The sequence below is a fragment of the Lemur catta genome, chromosome 8 (genome assembly GCF_020740605.2).
Source record: "Lemur catta isolate mLemCat1 chromosome 8, mLemCat1.pri, whole genome shotgun sequence".
NCBI lineage: Eukaryota > Metazoa > Chordata > Mammalia > Primates > Lemuridae > Lemur > Lemur catta.
The window spans coordinates 50,684,159-50,702,658 of record NC_059135.1 but is presented as its reverse complement, the minus strand read 5'-3'; the positions used below and the strand labels follow the sequence as shown (position 1 = coordinate 50,702,658).

At 35.3% G+C, this 18,500-nt stretch overlaps 1 protein-coding gene across 2 annotated transcripts in view; it reads left to right on the top strand.

Annotated features, from left to right (window-relative positions):
* Nucleotides 1-263: 263 nt before the first annotated feature.
* The window catches only part of MTX2 (metaxin 2), a 59,983-nt gene continuing 41,746 nt past the window's right edge, over nucleotides 264-18,500 (top strand). Inside the window, exon 1 of one of the 2 annotated variants that reach the window (XM_045558782.1) lies at nucleotides 264-508. In XM_045558782.1, coding sequence (XP_045414738.1) covers nucleotides 469-508 — 40 coding nt within the window. In that variant the 5' untranslated portion in view covers nucleotides 264-468. The remainder of the gene's footprint in view (nucleotides 509-18,500) is intronic. The other variant, XM_045558783.1, reaches the window with a different exon arrangement.

The window sequence follows — 18,500 nt, the reverse complement described above, 5'->3', positions numbered from 1 at the left end:
ATGGAGAGAGATAAGGGTCTAGTTTTATTCTTCTGCATATGGATATATATTTTTAAAGTGTCTAGTAGCTAGTGGATGCTTGAAATTGTTACTTGCTTACAAAATTCTGGCTGACATAAGGGACACTAAAACCTCCGGGTTCCCCCGCCCGTCCACTAGGCCGGTTGACAGTCCCCGCCCCTTCACTCGCGCGACCTTGCGGAGCCTCGGAGTGGTGGGGCCCCGCGCGCCAATAGGGCGAGGGGGCGGGGCCAGCGGAAGCGCTCTCGCGCCGCTGTCAGCTGCGCCGGAAGTTCCTGGCTGGAGCTGGCGGTAACCTTGGGGGCCTCGCTGCTGCCGGGGTGGGCTTTGCGAGTCCGAGCCTCAGGCAAGGTAGGCTCGTTAGCTGTCGGGAGCCGCCGGGTTTGCGGAGAAGGACGCTGAGGGCTGCGTGGGGCAGGCACCCGGGCGCGGGGCCGCCCAGCCGACATGTCTCTAGTGGCGGAAGCTTTCGTCTCCCAGATTGCAGGTAGCGCGCGTGGCCACGGGCGGCGGACGGAGACGGGGGCGGAGTGGGGCGGTAGTGGGGAGCATCGTGGGGTATGGGGAGCATCGTGGGATATGGGGCTGAAGCTTTCCGTCAGCCTTGCGTCTTCAGATGCTGAACCCAGGCTGGATAGCGTACTATCCTCGTCTCCCGGGTGGGAAAACTGAGGAGACACTTGGCCAAGGTCATCCCGCTGGAGCAGGATTCCAGTTTGCTCCCCCTGGGCGGGGCTTGCTCCAGCTCCCCCTTGGAGATGGTTCAGGAGTGTGTGAGTGGCCGTAGGTTGGGATTGAGGTGGGGGGCGTGGCCACAGGGACCAGGCATTTGAAGGCTTCAGTCTAAGAGTGGGAGCAGTCTCTTGGTGCTGGTATCTCAAGTTTAAGGTGACTGTCACTAATGAGTTGTAACTTGTTGTTGAGGGACCACCAAAGTTCTTGCTTCCTTTCCAAGTGACACAATACTGCCATTTGCAAACTCTCTAGGATTCATTGAAATATTTTAAAACTACATGTACTTTAAAGAAATACTTTTGATTTTACGGACTGAACATGGCTGATGTAAATAGATTTATAGTTTCACTTATTAAGGTTCTTATTTACTGTAATGAAAGAAATTAAATATTTTTGCAAAAATGAGGAGACTAAGCATAGATACTTCCAGGCGTGGATTGACAGAGTTAATCATAACTCCCTAGCAGTGTTTTCAACATGAGTACAGAAATGAGACAGTCACCAGGATAAATAGGTGCATTTGAAATAAGAAGGTAATATTTTGGAAATGAGAAGTATAGAATGTATCATAAAATTTGCCAGAATGTTTTTCACTGCATTATATTTGTGTGAACATACATTTCTTTTTTCCTTTTCCACTTAAATACATTGCTCCCTAGGAATGAGAGAAACTCCCACAAGATTGCAAGCTGTAGGGATTATGTTTGTTTTATTCCCCATTGTATCTTGAGCACCTGTCAGTTGGTGCACAATAAATATTTGTGACCTGAATCAATGAATAATCTTGAGATTTCAAGCATTAGTATTTCTATTTTTGCCATTTATGTTGAAAACAATCAGGATTGTATAGTTAAATCAAAGATTTAACTTAGATTACTACTCTGTTAAAAAATAATTTCAGTGTATGCTGATATTGGTATACTGTATGCATGTGTCCTAATGTGTGATTTCTTTTAAAAAGAAAATGATGTCTTTTAATTGACTTTTGATAAATTTGGAATATTGTCTCAATTAGTGAAGTTGAAGAATTTCTAGGCATTTTGTCTCTTCTGTCTTAGCTATTGGTAGTGATCTGTTACTCTAGGAGGAAGCATGTAAAGATGGGTAATTCAATAGAAAATCGTGTTAGAGCAACTCCTAAGTCATAACACCACCTGAGTATTATAAATTCAATATGGATTAAAGATCTAAATGTAAAATAACAATACTCAAATTGTAATGAAGTAATTAGGAGAAAACATAGATTATTTGAATAATCTTGGATAGCAGAAGAGGCCTAAGCAAGACACAGAATTCATAATCCATAAGAGAAAATTGGCAAATTTGATTGTAGAAAAAAATTTAAAAGCTTTATATGATAAAAAACACCATAAATAAGTTTCTACAAATTAATAAGGAAAAGACAACCCAACAGAATCAAGGGCAAAGGATTGAATAGTTAATTCATGAAAGGGTAAATGCAAATGACAACGAACAGGTGAAAAGGTGCTCTCCATCACTACCAATGTGAGCAGAAATGAATATGATAATTTCTAGTACTAACAAGGACCTGAAGAAAACAGTTATACTCACAAACTACTGGTGAGTCTGTAAGGTATGTTACTTTTTAGGAACTTAATATAACAATATTGATTAAAATGCCATCCTTTGACCCAGAAATTCTGTGGGGATTTATCTGATATATAAGGATCAGTACTTAAAGAAATTTACAGTGCTATTAATTGTGACATTATTTGTAGTAGCAAAAAACTAGAAATGTCCTAAATGTATATCAAATTATGGTATAGCAATCTAGAAATCCCACTTTTGGGTATATACAAGGAATTGAAGTCAGTGTGTTGAAGTGATATCTGCATTCCCATGTTCATTGTAACACTATTCACAATAGCTGAGATATGGAAGCAACTTAAGTATCCAATGACAGATGAATGGATAAGGAAAATGTGGTGTATATATACACAGTGGAATACTATACAGCCTTAACAAAAGGAGGAAATTTTGTTTTTCATGACAACATTGATGGGCCTGGATGACATTATGCTAGGTGAAATAAACAAGGCACAGAAGGACAAATACTGTGTGATTTCACTTACACTTGGAATCTAAGAAAGTTCATCTCATAGAAACAGTAGAAAGGTGGTGACCAGAGGCTGACGAGGGGGTGGAGTGTGCAGGGAGAAGAGGAGGGATGGTGAAAGGGGAGATATTAATCAAAGGGAACAAAGTTTCAGTTAGACTGGAGGAATAAGTTTTAGTGATCTCTTGCACTGCATGGTGACCACAGTTAATAATAATGTATTATATATTTCAAAATTGCTAAAGGAGTAGATTTTTAACATTCTCGCCACAAAAAAATGATAACTTAGTGAGGTGATGGGTATGTTAATTAGCTAGATTTAATCTTTCTATAATATATACATATATCAAAACGTTAACATTGTTCCTCATAAATGTACACAATTATTTGTCAAAGAAAAAAATTTGTAAAAAGATTATGGTATACTAACATTTTTACAGATACTAAAAATGAAGAGGTACACATGTTAAATATATTGACTTGAAAACTGATTATATTAAGTAAAAAGTTATAGAATAATATGTATCTTATGTGAACTCATTAAATAAATTCTGTATAAGCATTTATATGTTTACATATGCAAAGAAAAACTTTTAGAAGAATATTCAACTAATTTTAACTAGTAATTTCAGGATACTAAAGATAGGGTGTTGGTGGAGGGAAGAGGAACTATGTATCTGAATTGTTTGAATTATTATAGTGAGCATATTTTACTTCTGTAATTTAAACAGTTGTAATTTTAAAAATTTAAAAGATTATATTTTGTTCAGAAGCAAAAAAAGCAGGCTATAGTAATCTGTTTTGTGTTACTATAACAGAATACCACAAACTGGATAATTTATTAAGAAAATAAATTTATTTCTCACAGTTCTGGAGGCTGAGAAGTCCAATATCAAGGTGCTGGCATCTGGGAGGGCCTTTGTACTGCATTATCCCGTGGCAGAAGGCTGCAGGGCAAGCGAGGGTGAGAGCCAGAGACGGAGAGGGCCAAACTGGCTTTTTTACCAACTTACTCTTGAGATAACAACAGTAATGCATTCATGAAGGTGGAGCCCTCTTGGCCTCAAACCAGTCCCCCGTCATGATACTGGCACAATGGCAATGAAATTTCAACATGAGTTTTGTAGGGAACATTCAAACTATAGCAGGGGCTAAAATAATAATTTGTGTGAAACCCTGTTTGACTTGTATGTGACTTATAAGTGTGACTCAAATTCAACAACTATGCACAATATTCTGTTTTTGGTAGTAATATGGTTTTCTTGGAAGAGGTCAACCTCAAGAGGTTAGAGATATATATATCTACATAGTCCTATTATAACTTACTAAGTAATTATGAGTGTGTTTTTGTAATTTGACAACTCTAATTTTTAATATATTTAACGTTTTGCTTTTATCCTTCCTTTCTGTGGACATGAGCTAACACACTGATATTTCTTTGAAAACATTTAAAGACATCTGGCATCTGTCTATATATGGTATTCTAGAGTTGCCTTCTTTGAGAGACTTATTCACAAGAACATCTTTTTGAAAGACTGCTCTGAATTTCTCAGTTTAAGTGAACCACTTCTGTCTTTTCACTACCAGTATCTGCCACCAAGTTTTCTCAGTTCTTTCTCCTTAATATGACTTATTCTGTCCATCTCTACTGCTGTTATCTTAATTCAAGGCTTTGTCATTTTTTGCTTGGATTACTGCAGTAGTTTCTGAATTGGTTTTTCTGCTTCCAGTCTGGCCTACCTTCCAATGGAGTCTCTACACTGCAAGCCTCAGTGGTTTTGTTTTGTTTTGTTTTTATTTTCTTAAAATGTTGATGCGACTCCTCTTGTTTTAAAACCTTCTTTGGTTTCCCATTGTCAGTAGGGTGTAGTGAGGCATAGAAGACCCTCCTTAGTCCAGCTCTCTTTCTCTAACCTCTTGTCTTGCCAATTCTTTCCTTGAGCAATAGCCTTTCTAAAGTATTTGTAGTGTCTATCCTTGGCACGTAAGTCCCTTTGCCCGAAATTTCTACTTTGCTTAGATAACTCCTATTCGTCCTTTAAGACTCTGGGCACCATTTTAACCATTTAAAGTAAGTCTACCTGACATTTTTTCTCCTTTCAAATGAGAAAAGTTTATTGTGGTTTTTCCTGATAACAATGATAATGATATATGGCCATTATGGGAAATGAAAACAATCCAGAGAAGTGTAAAATAAAGATCACCTGAAATCACACCACCCGGATTGAAACTTTTAAATCTCATCCTCTTCATTAAAACTTGGTGAGCAAGGCTATCTCATTCTTTTTCTCTGAATTAAAAAAATTAACATAATATATACTATGCATACATTCTTTGTAACCTGTTGTCATATAACCTATTGGGATCTTTTTTCATGTCTGATAATGGAATTATATATACATCATCATTTTTAAGTAGTTATATAGTATTTCATAGTGATGAAGAAACCATAGTTTACTTATGTAGTCTTACGCTGATGGGTACGTAGGAAGTTGTATTGGTTAGTTCAACTACAGAAGCAGAAACAATAGGATCTCTCTTTCCCTATTCACACACACACACACACACACACACACACGTGCGCATAAGGAATTGGTTTACGCTGTTACTATGGGGGCTGGCTAAGTAAGTGCAAAGTGCATAAGGAAGGCAGTCAGACAAGCAGGCAGGAGGTTAGATTGAGGAGAAAGAACAACTGCAGGACCTGGTACTGCTTGGAGTGTCTGATCTTAGGGAGGACTTACACCTTCTTTTAAAGGACTTTCACCCGATGAAATCAGGCCACTCAGGATAATCTCTCTTTTGATTAATGTAAAGTTAACTAAGTAGGGACTTTAGTTATATCGGCAAAATCCCTTCACAGCAGCACCTAGATTAGTTTTAGAATCCCTGGGAGAAGGTGTTTGTATGCTACAAAATACCTGTTGCCTCTCTTCTGTCTTCCCAACACATGCCAGAAAGTATACCTTGTAGCCCACTTTAACTAGAGACCTAGTAGAAAGGGAATTTTGGCAAGTATAGTTCAGTCTAGCTAAGTTGATGTGTCCCAAAGTCATCACAGGTATATGATTTTTGTATTTTATAAACAGTATATACATACTTGTGTATCCAGTAATTTCTCAAGATAAATTTTTGAAAGTGGAAGAGGATTTTGAATTATTCTTTTAACTCAATAATATGGAAAGGAATGGTGGGTTATGTTTTTGAATAAATAGCTTGGATAGATGATGATATGCTCTATTTAGAATTTTAAAAGGAGGATAAAAATAGTCTTGGATATTGAATTGTTTTCAGAATCTTTTATAACAACCTGTGTATTTAAATTTCACTTTTTTTAATGGCAAAATTTTTCAATACATTACTTGAATTTCTGTTTTTTCAATTTTTTTTAATCAATTGGGCATAAATATATTGTAGGGGACAATTGAGTAACCCTATTCTGGTTATATGACCACATTTGGAGCAGTCGCTGTAGCCAAAAGGGCAGAATACTATAGTGGACAGGCCCGACTCACTTGCCCTGTGCTGGGAATGGCTTCAGGCTTAAGGACTGCACAGTACCACCAGATACACAAAAGAAGGGAGAGAGGTGCAAAAATCTGCTACAGTGTGTTGCATCCTTCACTTTGATTTTATACTTTCTGTGGATTTTGGAGTGAGAGTCTGACTTGGGTTCTTATTCAGGTACCTGCTAGCTGTGTGAACCTGTACAGATTACCTGCCTTTTTAAAGCCTCAGGTTTCTCATTTGTAAAATAGTGAAGATAATAATATATGTTATTTTAAAGATAGGATGAGGAAGTATGTAAAATGTTTGACATTGTGTCTGGCATGTAGTAAGTACTTGATAAATGTTCATAAATATTATTTTTAGCTGTTTACCTATTAGTTTTTCTCTTCTTGGTTTTGCCTCATACTTCCTGTGTGCAGATGCAATTTTGGTAAAGCTTTCAAAAGTTATTTATAAGTAGAATACATAATTTAATTCAATAATACAAAATATAAAGTTACTGTAATTATTAAAATTACTCTTAGTAATGTATCCTAGAATAACAAATTGTTCCAGGAAATTCAAGATTATATATTTGATATGTTCAGCAATGTTTATCTTCATTATAAAATTGAATCTTGGTATAGGTCATACTGGAGACCTGTTAATTAGACATTGCCATAGCTGGTTACTGATAATAAGAGTAAGCTTCCATTTTTGAGCTACTGTGCAAAATGATTTATATACGTAATTGTTAATATTAACAATTTGGTCTTGTTATGTGTTATTCTTGTTTTGTAGATAAGGAAATTGAAACTCAGGTAACAGAGTATAAAGGTTAGGAACAAGGTCACTGGAGTAAGATAGAACTGAGTTCTAAGCTCAACTCTACTTCTTGTTCTATGATCTTGCTTGGGCCTTTCTGGTCCTCAGTTTCCTCATTTGTAAAAGGTGGATAATGTATTTTATAATGTATATTAAGCATCTAGTATAGGGTAGTACATAATAAATGCTAAATACATGGTTCTTTCTATTATTACTTTTATTGCCCAAGAGCCTTTCACCTCATAGGAAGGGGTCCTTTGAGAATGTTAGCTTTCAAGATCTGGTAACCTATTACCATTTTGGACAGCAGAAAAGGCCCAAAGTGTTCTTATGTTTATTTACTCTCATATCATTTCTGAATTATTACTTCACCATTGCTTTGCCATTTTTAAGCACATTGGTTAATTTTATCATACTGTAATTTATTAATCTTTTGAAATAAGGACAGTATCTGTTCTGTTCTTTATTTAGAAGCTCAGTAAACTATATATAAAGGATAAAAAAAGAATACTTGGAATATTTCATTTCTCTCATTGTGGACATTTGGGTACTTAATTATTTAAATTTATTAATAACTTAGTTTTAGCAGTAGCATTAATTTATAGCATGAACTAGGAAAGAAATTTTTCAAGGTTCCATGGAACCTATATGTAAGCATCTTGAAAATAAATGTGATCAAAACAGGCATGTTTTAAAAAAATTATTTTTATATCAGTAGTAATGTGTTTTCCATTCTGTCTCTCCTCACATGAGTATGGGGGAATCTGGACTTTACAAGCATTCAGAAGTGTTTTAGAGGCTGAAAGAAGTGGAAAATATAGGTTAAGAAAGGCTTTTGTGAAAGAGAAGTGATGCTGTTGCTCAGAATGAATGGTAGTAAAGACTCTTACATCTGCATATCAGAATGGTTGATGATGATAATTGTAACAGATAATTGAAGAAATATAATGCATTAAATTTTTTTGCTCTTGAGAATTAAAATATTTTGTTATTTTTACTTAGTATTCTGAGGATTCTCCAGTATTGAGGAAGGCACTGAGGAATTATTGAGAAGTTGTTGAACTGGCCATCACATTTCAGAGAATGATTTTTCATTCATACTAGTCATATGAATAGTCTTATATAGTGGTGCTTATCACCTTGGTAGATGTGAAGTTGATATCAAAGGGTAAAAGTGCAGATAGTGAAGCAAGATTCTAAACAGAGACAAAATGGGTTATACTTCAGATTGGAGATAAAGTGTAGTTTATTGACAGCAGTGTGTCCTATCATTTTATCATAGTGTATTCATGAATAGGTTGGAAACTAAATTCTTAGAGGCAATGTTTTATTGACTTTTGAAAACTTTGATATGATGTGAAGATCCCATGAAAGGCTTGTTTTCTGATCTTGAAGTAGTCCATAGTTAAGCTATAATGTGAGTTTTAATTTCCTTAAGTGCTTTATTAACATTTCACACTCTGAAATTACATGATTTTTAGTTTTTAACTTAAAAGACTCTGGTCATGGGTGCCTCATAAAATTTGTCAGTCTTATTTCTGTGAAGACTTTTGAATGTTAGCTCAAGCATTCAATATTTGAAAATTGACAGAAAACATCATCAAACTTCTTAACATTTTTCAAACATTTTTGAAATTTCTTGATAAGTGGTTATTGGATAGACTAAATACATCAAATAGAGATGAGACATTGAAAACTCAGTCTTCTCATTTTTTGTTCAAAGACAGAAGTATATGCCTTGCCAGTAAGAGAAATGCATGTTTTAATTTTTTATTGCTTTGTAAATGATCCTCTCTTCTATTCTTGAACACTTTTCTTATTTTTGTACGCTCTATAAATGAATCATGGTTTTGAACTTTTTTACATCAGTAATAAAAATGAAATTTGATTGGGTTGTAATAAAGAAGGTTCTTTTCATAAAAACAATCATTTTGTCATGACAATTCCCATTAACTGTAACTATGTTAGCAAAATAGAAACCATAAAATGCATTTCATTGTGTTTATACACTTAGCTGTGTTTTTGTGCTGATTATATATTTTTATCTCTAAGAATTTGTATAAGCCAAAGAAGTTTCTTTATAATTTAACCTGCCAAAAAGACTTTTGATATGTATATTTATCCCAGTGGATACCGTATCCTTAGGTATTATAATGGAGTTTCCCCCCACATGTTAGATTTCATAATCTGGTCAACCTAGACCACTAAGTAGAACTTTATACAAATAAATTGTGTCATATGTTTAACATGAGGAGGCCAAACATTACTCCAGTATTTATTTCTGTAAAGTAATATTGGCAGCAGATTCTTTAATGAGTTAGCCTTTTGTTGACCTCCTTTTCTTTTGATTATTAGGCTTTATGTTGGTTGTTTTGGCATCATGAATTATAAGTAATGTTTCTAACTTTCTCATTTTATAAATTAAAAAAAATTTGTCAGAAATAATGAAAAATAAAAGTTGCTGTCTATTTTTTCATTAGACATTATTGTTATTTTTACTATTACTGTTCATCAATTTAAGATTCTAATTTGGCTAGTGGACAAGAACTAGTTACATATTATTAACTATTTCAGTGGTGATTGACATTTGTTCTTCAGATGACATTGTGAATTATTCTTGATGTATTTTCTCCCCAGATTGCTCCCTTTTACCATGTATTTGTACTGATAGTATGATACTTTTCACTTAGTATCTTACTATAATTGAGTGGCTATTTGGAGAATGTAAAATAATTTCTACTTTAAATGTTTAGAAATCAAAGAGTGCAGATTAAAGGCAAATATAAAGTATGTTTTCATTATTTACTGTTTTGGATTATCTTTGTATCATAAGTAGATGACTATATTGGTTTGCCTTTTATGAAAAGATATAATAAGATTTGAGTTTAGCTAGAGTCATCATTGTTTTTCTCTTGGATTCTCCTGTTTTTCCCTTAATCTCTTAATAATATAACAACTGCCATTCAGATCAGTTTTTAATGATGAATGTAAGCCATTATAGTCATGGAGTACCAAATTCTGAGGACTAAAGGCCAGGGAGTCATGGTGATATGGTCAGCAAGTTGAAGATAGAGTGAGATATCAGGAAGATAAAGTTTCAAGATAATGGATTAATAAAATGAAACTGACTAGAGAGAAAATGGAAATTTCAACAGCTATTTCTGAAGCAGTAAAGTGGAATTTGTGAACATAATATGGTCAGGAGTCAGTTTGATAACTAATTTAGATGAACAGGGAGTTCTGTGAGGCTTCAGATGAATCAACATTTAGTTTAATCTTTAATGATAAATATGTAATGAATAGTAAGCGTTAAAATTCTTAACTGTTACCATTGCAGTGTAACCAACCACCCCAAATTTAGGAGCGTAAAACAGCCATTTTATTATGTTCATGGATCCTCTGGGTCAGTAATTCAGACAGGGCACAGGAGAGAGAGTTCGTCTCTATCTACCTCGGGGTATCTGAGTCCTCAGATGCAAAGGCTCAAAGACTGAGGGGGATCCAGCAATTAAGTGCTGGAAACATCTTCACAGACATGTCTGACAGTTGATTCTGGTGAAGACCTCAGCTGGGATTGTCTTCTGGAATGCTTACATGTGGCTTGGTTTCCTCAGAGCCTACTGGCCCGAGGGTAGTCAGACTTTTTACATGGTGACTCAGTTCTCCAAAGGTAAGTGTCCAAGCTAACAAGGTAGAAGCTGCATCACCTTTTATGACCTAGCCTTGGAAGTCTTGCAGCATCACTTCCACTATATTCTCTTGGTCAGAACAGAATTACAGGCCTGCCAGATTCAAGGGAAGGGGGATTAGATTTCATCTCTTGATGGGGAAGTGGTATGGTTCTAGAAGACCTTGTGGGCAAGAGATATTGTTGTGGCCATCTTTAAGAAATGTAATCTGCCACAGTAACCAAGATAATATTAGTGGTGCAGAGGGCTTTGCTAACCTGTTTTAATTAGAGCCGGGCCAACTTATGACTGAAGAGAGGTTCTAAAACAGCATGGGGGTAGATGGGAGGTGGGGGTGGGTAGAGTGGTGTGAAAATGTGGTATTGTACTTTACAGTCAATTATCTGGATTTCCCTGAAATTACCGATGCCTGTCTTGCATTGCACCCCTTCCCCAACATGTATGCATACACACACATTCTTTTTTTCTCTCACCAAAGAAGACTTATTATGGGAAGGTTGAAGGGGGCAATAAGGCACATTTTATTTTTCAAATACTCCATAGATGATTTGGCTGTGTATCTCTGGTTAGGAATGATTGAACAATTTGGAGAGAAAGAGAATTCTTGAGTTTCCACTGTTGAATTTAGTATCCATTGTTGAGATATTATCATTTCTTAATTTGGTTCAATGGTTTTATTTTCAGTTATAGTAGTTTTTTGCTGTTAGATGTCTTTTAGACTTTAGATAGCAAAAGACCTGCTTGTCTTTTCTGTAGAATGTATTTATCTGTTGAGTAAATTGTGCTAGGTGCTTTGCCAGGGGTACAAAAACGAGTAACACAATTCTTGCCTTTGATGAACTTATATTCTTGTGCTGGACATAGCCATTGAAACATATAATTTCAATATAAAGGTATATCCTATGATAGAAATCTGCACAGAGACAGCTAGTTCAGGAAGCCTTTGCTGAGTATTTTACCTACTTTTCCTCAAACTGAATTAGAGGTGTTAGGTTTTTGGTAAACATCTAAAGTCCTCTCCCTGCCCCTCACCTTCTTTCTGGCATGCTTCTGATTATTTTTTGGACCAATTCAGATTTCATCCTGTGAATTCTTTCCTTTTTTCCTTGGAAAGATTTAGTTATTCAAGAGTATTCCTATACGGCTTTATACACACTTCTGGTTTAATGTGTATGTTATTAATTATTGATTGAAAGTGTTCTGTGAGCTAGGGACTGTAAAAAACATTTACATAGTTTATCTAATTTTATTCTTCAAACAACCTTACAAGAGAGTTAATATTTTCCTCTTCTACAGTGAGGTAATTGAGGCACGATGAGGTTAAGCAACTTGGCTGAGATCACTCATAAGTTGTATTAATAGAATTGGGAGGGGAACCCAGGAATGTCTGACTCCAAGACCTATGTTTTTTCCCTACACTTAATGTATTCATTTGATGTAAATAGTTATGTGTATCTCAGTCACTTCCTCTTCTCACCTCCCTTCCTTGTTTCTCACCCCCTCAGCAAAATTAGATCCTAGAGAGCAATGTCACTTTTATATTCATTTTTGTCTTTTTATTATAGTTCCTAGTACATTTAATAATCTATTTGTTCACTTAAATGCTTTTAATATTTTGTGGGGGAATCTGAGGATTTCCTACCCTGTTCTCCTATTCATGAAGGAATTCTGTAGTGATAAGGCTGTGTCATCTTATTTATTTATTTTTTTCTTCTTGGAGAATCTTGGCAGTTTTGCTAAGATTTCAGCAGGTGTGATAATAAATCAGATCCTTTGTAGGGGACCATTTGTTTCATAGCTAGTTGGGAGGAGTAGGGAAGAATAGAGAGTTTTTTGGTTACCTAGCTTGATGTGAGATAGTGACTATATGTAAAGTATAATACTTAGAACAGTAATCACATACTATATACTTAAAAAAATAGGTGCAGTTGTTATAATTATTGTATTTGGTTTAGAGTACTAGGGAGAGCTGCTCTTTAGTTTGAGGGATACCCGTTTTCCATCTCTAGAATTAGATTTAAAGAACCACTAAACTATTGCACCTTGAAAGTTAACATTGTTGAGGTCTGATAGTTGTGTAGGGCTGTTTTCTTACCTCTATTTTTTGGCCGGATATTGCACTTTTAATCTTAACCAGCTGTTTTTGTATGTTCTGCCATTGATCTCATATTCATTTCTGTTTCTGAGAAAAGCTCAGAATGGTATCAGTGCCTCCTCTTTTCTGAATTTCAGATTATCATTTTTAAAAAGAGAATTCAAATTTTGAGTCCTAGCTACAAGGTTCTTACCTATCAATTCATAAGAATCATATGTAGTTAACCTGCTTTTTATTGGAAATTAGTAAAAAAAGGTGGATTTTTTTTTAGATGGGGTCTCATTGTGTTGCCCAGCCTGGCCTCAAACTCTTAGGCTCAAGGGATCCTCCTGCCTCAGCCTCCTGGGAGTATAGAAGCATGCCACTACACCCAGCTATGGTGGATCATTTTAATAATGGGACAAAGTCTAAACATAACTATCTGAGAACATGAGAAATGCATACTTACTAAGAAAGAATGAAAGGTTTTAAATTTGATTTGTATTTACTTTAACCTGAGTTATTGGCTTGTTGATGCTGTGAATTTTTCCTGACCCTTGTCTTCCAGAAGTTTTATGAAATTGATCCTTGAATACAATTTTGGCATTGATCTCTAGTTTCATGTAGATAGAATTAGATGGTTCATGCTCAAGCCTCACAATTGCTAACTTATTTTTATTTTCATATTGATTAAATCTAATGGAAAAACTATCATATAACCACTTTGGTTCCAAAATAAGTCTGACCTGAGTTCATTAATCTTAAAGGCTTATTCTTGAACATTACAAACTCAGAACATGTTACTAAGGTATGTTTTAAAACATGGCTTTAAGTCATATCCACAAATACTTAAATATAAGAAGATGGTCAAAAATCTTGAAGAAAATGAATCTATATACATTCTTACTACTACTTCCCTAAGTCAAATGAATGAAAGAGATAAAAAGAACTTAATCTTATCTCAACTGCCATCTGTGTCTCGAGGACAGTCTTTTTTTGTAGTGTTCACAGACCATGTGCCTCACATTTACTGGGAGTGCTTGTTGCAAGTGCAGATTCTTGGTTCTCATCTCTATAGTATCAGAATCTCTGAGTTTATGAAATACACAACTTTACTAAGTTTCTCAGATGATTCTTGTACACTAAAGGTTGAGAACTGCTGTTGTAGGATGATTATAATTGCTTTAATTCCAATCATTATTACCCAAGAATGTTTATTTGTGAGCTCTGCAAGAGGTTAGTTGTGTGTTCATTGACTCTAGAGCCAGACTCCTTGGGTTCAAATCCTGGCTGTTGTCACTTACTAGCCTTGTGACTTTGGGTAAATTACTTATACCACTGTCTCGGTTTTCTTATGTAAAATAGGGATAAAAATAATAGTGCCTACCTTGTAAAGTTGTTGTGAGATTGTTAATGTATGTTAAGCACTTACATGTACAGTAAGTACAATAAATCTTTTAAAATTTTCTGTTTCAGCTTTATTGAGGTATCATTTACATATCTTTTAAGTGTACAATTCAGTGATTTTTTTTTTAGTATGTTTACATAGTTGTGTGACTATTACCACAATCTAATAGTAGGTTTCCATCACTTCCAAAAGAAACCCCTTGCCCATTTGCAGTCAAGCCGCATTCCCACCCCGAGCCTGAGTCAACCACTGATCTACTTTTCGTCTGTGTAGATTTGCCTGTTCTGCACATGTCATATAAATGGAATCACACAATATATTTTCTTTTGTGACTGGCTTTTTTCTTTGGGCAGAATACTTTTGAGGTTCATCCATGTATCCATGTGTCAGTACTTGTCTTCCTTATTGCCAAGCAGTATTCCATTGTATGGAAATACTATATTTTGTATGTCCATTCACAGTTAATGAACATTGGGGTTGCTTCTACTTTTTGACTATTGTGAAAAATGCTGTTTTGAACATTTATGTATAGGTCTTTGTGTGGATATATATTTTCTTTTCTCCTGGGTGATACCTAGGAGTGGAATTGCTGGGTCATGTGGTAATTTTGTGTTTACCATTTTGAGAAATTGCCAAACTTTACATTGTCCTACCAAAAATATCTGAGAATTCTGATTTCTCTACATTCTCTAAACATTTGCTATTGTCTGTCTTCTTGATTATTGTCTTCTTAGTGGGTGTGAAGTGGTTTTTATTTGCATTTCCCTAATGACTAATGTGGTTGAATATCTTTTCATGTGCTTGTTGGCCATTTGTATATCTCCTTTGGAGAAATGTCCATTCATATCCCTTGCCCAATTAAAGAAATTGGGTTATATTGTTATTTTATTATTAGGTTGGAAGAGTTCTTTATACATTCTAGATATAAGGTGTGTGAGTCTTGGGAATCTTAATTGCTGTTATCATAATCATCATCATCATCATCTGCCTAGATAGAAATCTAGTTATTGTTTGATGAGGAGATAGATTCTCATTATTCTGTAGTTTTATTTAGACTCCAACTTTGGTTGTGAAGGGGAAGTTCTGCCCTCTACTAGTTTTCCTACATTTTCAATCTGTATTGCTTTCCATCTTCTGCTTCCAGCTGCCTTGGATATTAATTCTACTGCATCATTCATTCATGTGACCCACTTTTGGTTATTTTAATCTTTTGTTTACCAGTTCTGAATGTATGTGTGGTTGGAGAGATTGATGAGTGATTTGTGGGATATTATTTGAATTACTTGCCATGGTTCAGCAAATTGGCATTCATTTGGCATTTTTCAGATTATACACTGTTGTGTATAATTTTTTCTTAGTCCTTGTATAGTATGTAGCCCAATAAACCTTTTTATAGGTATACCAAATAATATTATCATAATGAGGTAGACTCCAGTATTTGTTAGAATTTTTAATTTGAAATGTTATAAAGGTAGCAAATAATGGTGATAGGCCACATCGTACCTCTAAAATATAAGTGCCTTAAGGGAAGTTACTTGATTTTCTTTCTGATTGTATTTTTGGTGCTTAGAATAGTGTGTAGCACATTATATGCCACGAATATTTATTGAGTAAATGGTAAAACCAATTTGTAGAATGTGGCTAAATTTACTTTCTGAAATGAGAATTATGTGTAATTTATTATACGTATTCATACAGGTTGAGTATCCCTAATCTGAGAATCGGAAATCTGAAATGCTCCAAAATCTGAAACTTTTTGAATGCTGACATGGTGTTTGAAGGGAATGCTCATCGGAGCATTTTGGATTTTGGATTTTCTGATTACGGAGATTTAACTGGTAAGAAAATATTCCAAAATCCAAAAAAATTCAAAATTCAAAGTGCTTGGGACCACAGAAATGGTTCTACGCATTTCAGATAAAGGATACTCAGCCTGTATGCAAAAAACAATAAAGGATATTGCTCTGATGTCAGTCTGCAAGTTTCTTCTCCCTAAGTACTTAAGATAACGTATAGCCAAGGGAATAGTTCTGGTCTGAACCTTCTTCTAGAAGAACCTTCTAGAGTCTGGGAATCCTTTTGTGTTTGTGTCTTATACATTGCTAGTTTGTCCTAGAATATTTGTTTCATGCCTCAGGGCCCTTTTTAAATCTCTAAGGTAGCCTTTAATCTTTGTCTCTACACTTGCTTGCAGCACATTCTTTAAGTAGCCTTACCACAGTGCTGCCTGCCTGTTTTTTATTTAGGTTTATGGAAATGTCTGTGAACCGTGCTTCTCTATTTTCCGACATGAGCCACTTTCTAACCTGAAACTCTGATCTCTTGACTGTTGAGGTGATGGGAGAATGGTTTTAAACTCTTTTTGTGGGAAGAATCACTTCCTACTTACACATCCTATATAATATTAAATGTTCCCTATGAAACATGATTCATTATTATCTGGGATATAGTGTTAGTTTGATTTGTACTATAGTTCGCAGGTTGAATTTCTGTTGAATTTAATACATAGTCCTTAAAATTCCAGTTTTGATAAACTCCCATATCATCATATTTTAAGTCTAAACATCTTAGAAATTTATTTAATATGAAACCTTCACATTATAATTGCCTAAAACTTGAAGGGATTTGAATGTAGTGTCTATGTTGATATCATTGAGCTCATCAGTATAATATTTATACCAAATTAGCAAATTTATTTCCTTTTTTTCTCTGTGTCTTGCAGTAACTTGTTCATGTTTAAGAGCTGCCAAATGTTCTTGGAGCATTTTGTTATATTAGTATTTGCATTTACACCTTTGGCAGGAAGCCATCCAAATTTGGAGATAGACTATACATGTTTCTTACTCTTTTTATATAGCACTGTCTAAATAGTCTTGCTAGGCTGAAGAGATGACATCTATGAGCTTTTGGAATCTAGTTGCCTAAGGATAAACTGAGTTTGACTTCATTAGTGCACAAATGATAGGTTTGTGTAGAGTTATTATAGCATTAATCAATTTGATGGATTGGAAATACGACAGAACTGAAGCAGCGTGTAATATTAGTGCCTATTATTCTACAAATTATGTCTTCACCTACATTCATATGCCAGAGGAGTCCTGTTGTACATTAAGAATGCAGAACAACAACAACAAAAAGAAACCATCAACAGAGTGTACCTCTTTTCATGGCCCTTTTCTTGTTTCTCTTATATTAGATTGTTAAGAGATGGACTTTGGAATGAGACTTGATTATTAGGTCATAGCACTTTCATACTGTGAAATACCCTGAACTGAGTGGAATAAATAGATGAGCTGCCACCAGAATGACTTATCACCTAACCTGATAATTCAAGAGAGTACTGCAAGGAATATATAAAATCTTTAAGAGACTTAGGGGTATACATATGTGAATTTATTGGCTAGCAGTCATTTCACTAAAAATCCTAATGGATCAGTAGTAAAGAATATTGATGTTTTTTTATATTGTATTGGTTGGGAAAGCTTAAAAAGTAGGTAGCTTAAAGATAATTAAAATGAATGAGAAACAAATATGTGATTTTTGGGGTTGTATTGCTTTATCATGTGTGTATTTCTAACATTATATATGCATTATTTATTTTATCTTATGGCTTTCAAAAGTCCAGGAATGTGTGTCCTCTCTTTTTAATTTTACTTTCTTCTTTGACATAAATACTTACAAGAGTAGAAAAAAATATCTTTAAAAAATTTAAGAAATACAGGTGGCTCACACCTGTAATCCTAGCACTCTGGGAGGCTGAGGCGGGTGGATTGCTCGAGGTCAGGAGTTCAAGACCAGCCTCAGCAAGAGCGAGACCCTGTCTCTACTAAAAATAGAAAGAAATTATCTGGCCAACAAAAATATATATATAGAAAAAATTAGCCGCGCATGGTGGCACATGCCTTTAGTCCCAGCTACTCGGGAGGCTGAGGCAGTAGGATCGTTTAAGCCCAGGAGTTTGAGGTTGCTGTGAGCTAGGCTGATGCCACGGCACTCACTCTAGCCTGGGCAACACAGTGAGACTCTGTCTCAAAAAAAAAAAAAAATTTAAGAAATATGGCCAGGTGCGGTGCCTCACGCCTGTAATCCTAGCACTCTGGGAGGCCGAGGCGGGTGGATCGCTTGAGGTCAGGAGTTCGAGACCAGCCTGAGTGAGACCCCACCTCTACTACAAATAGAAAT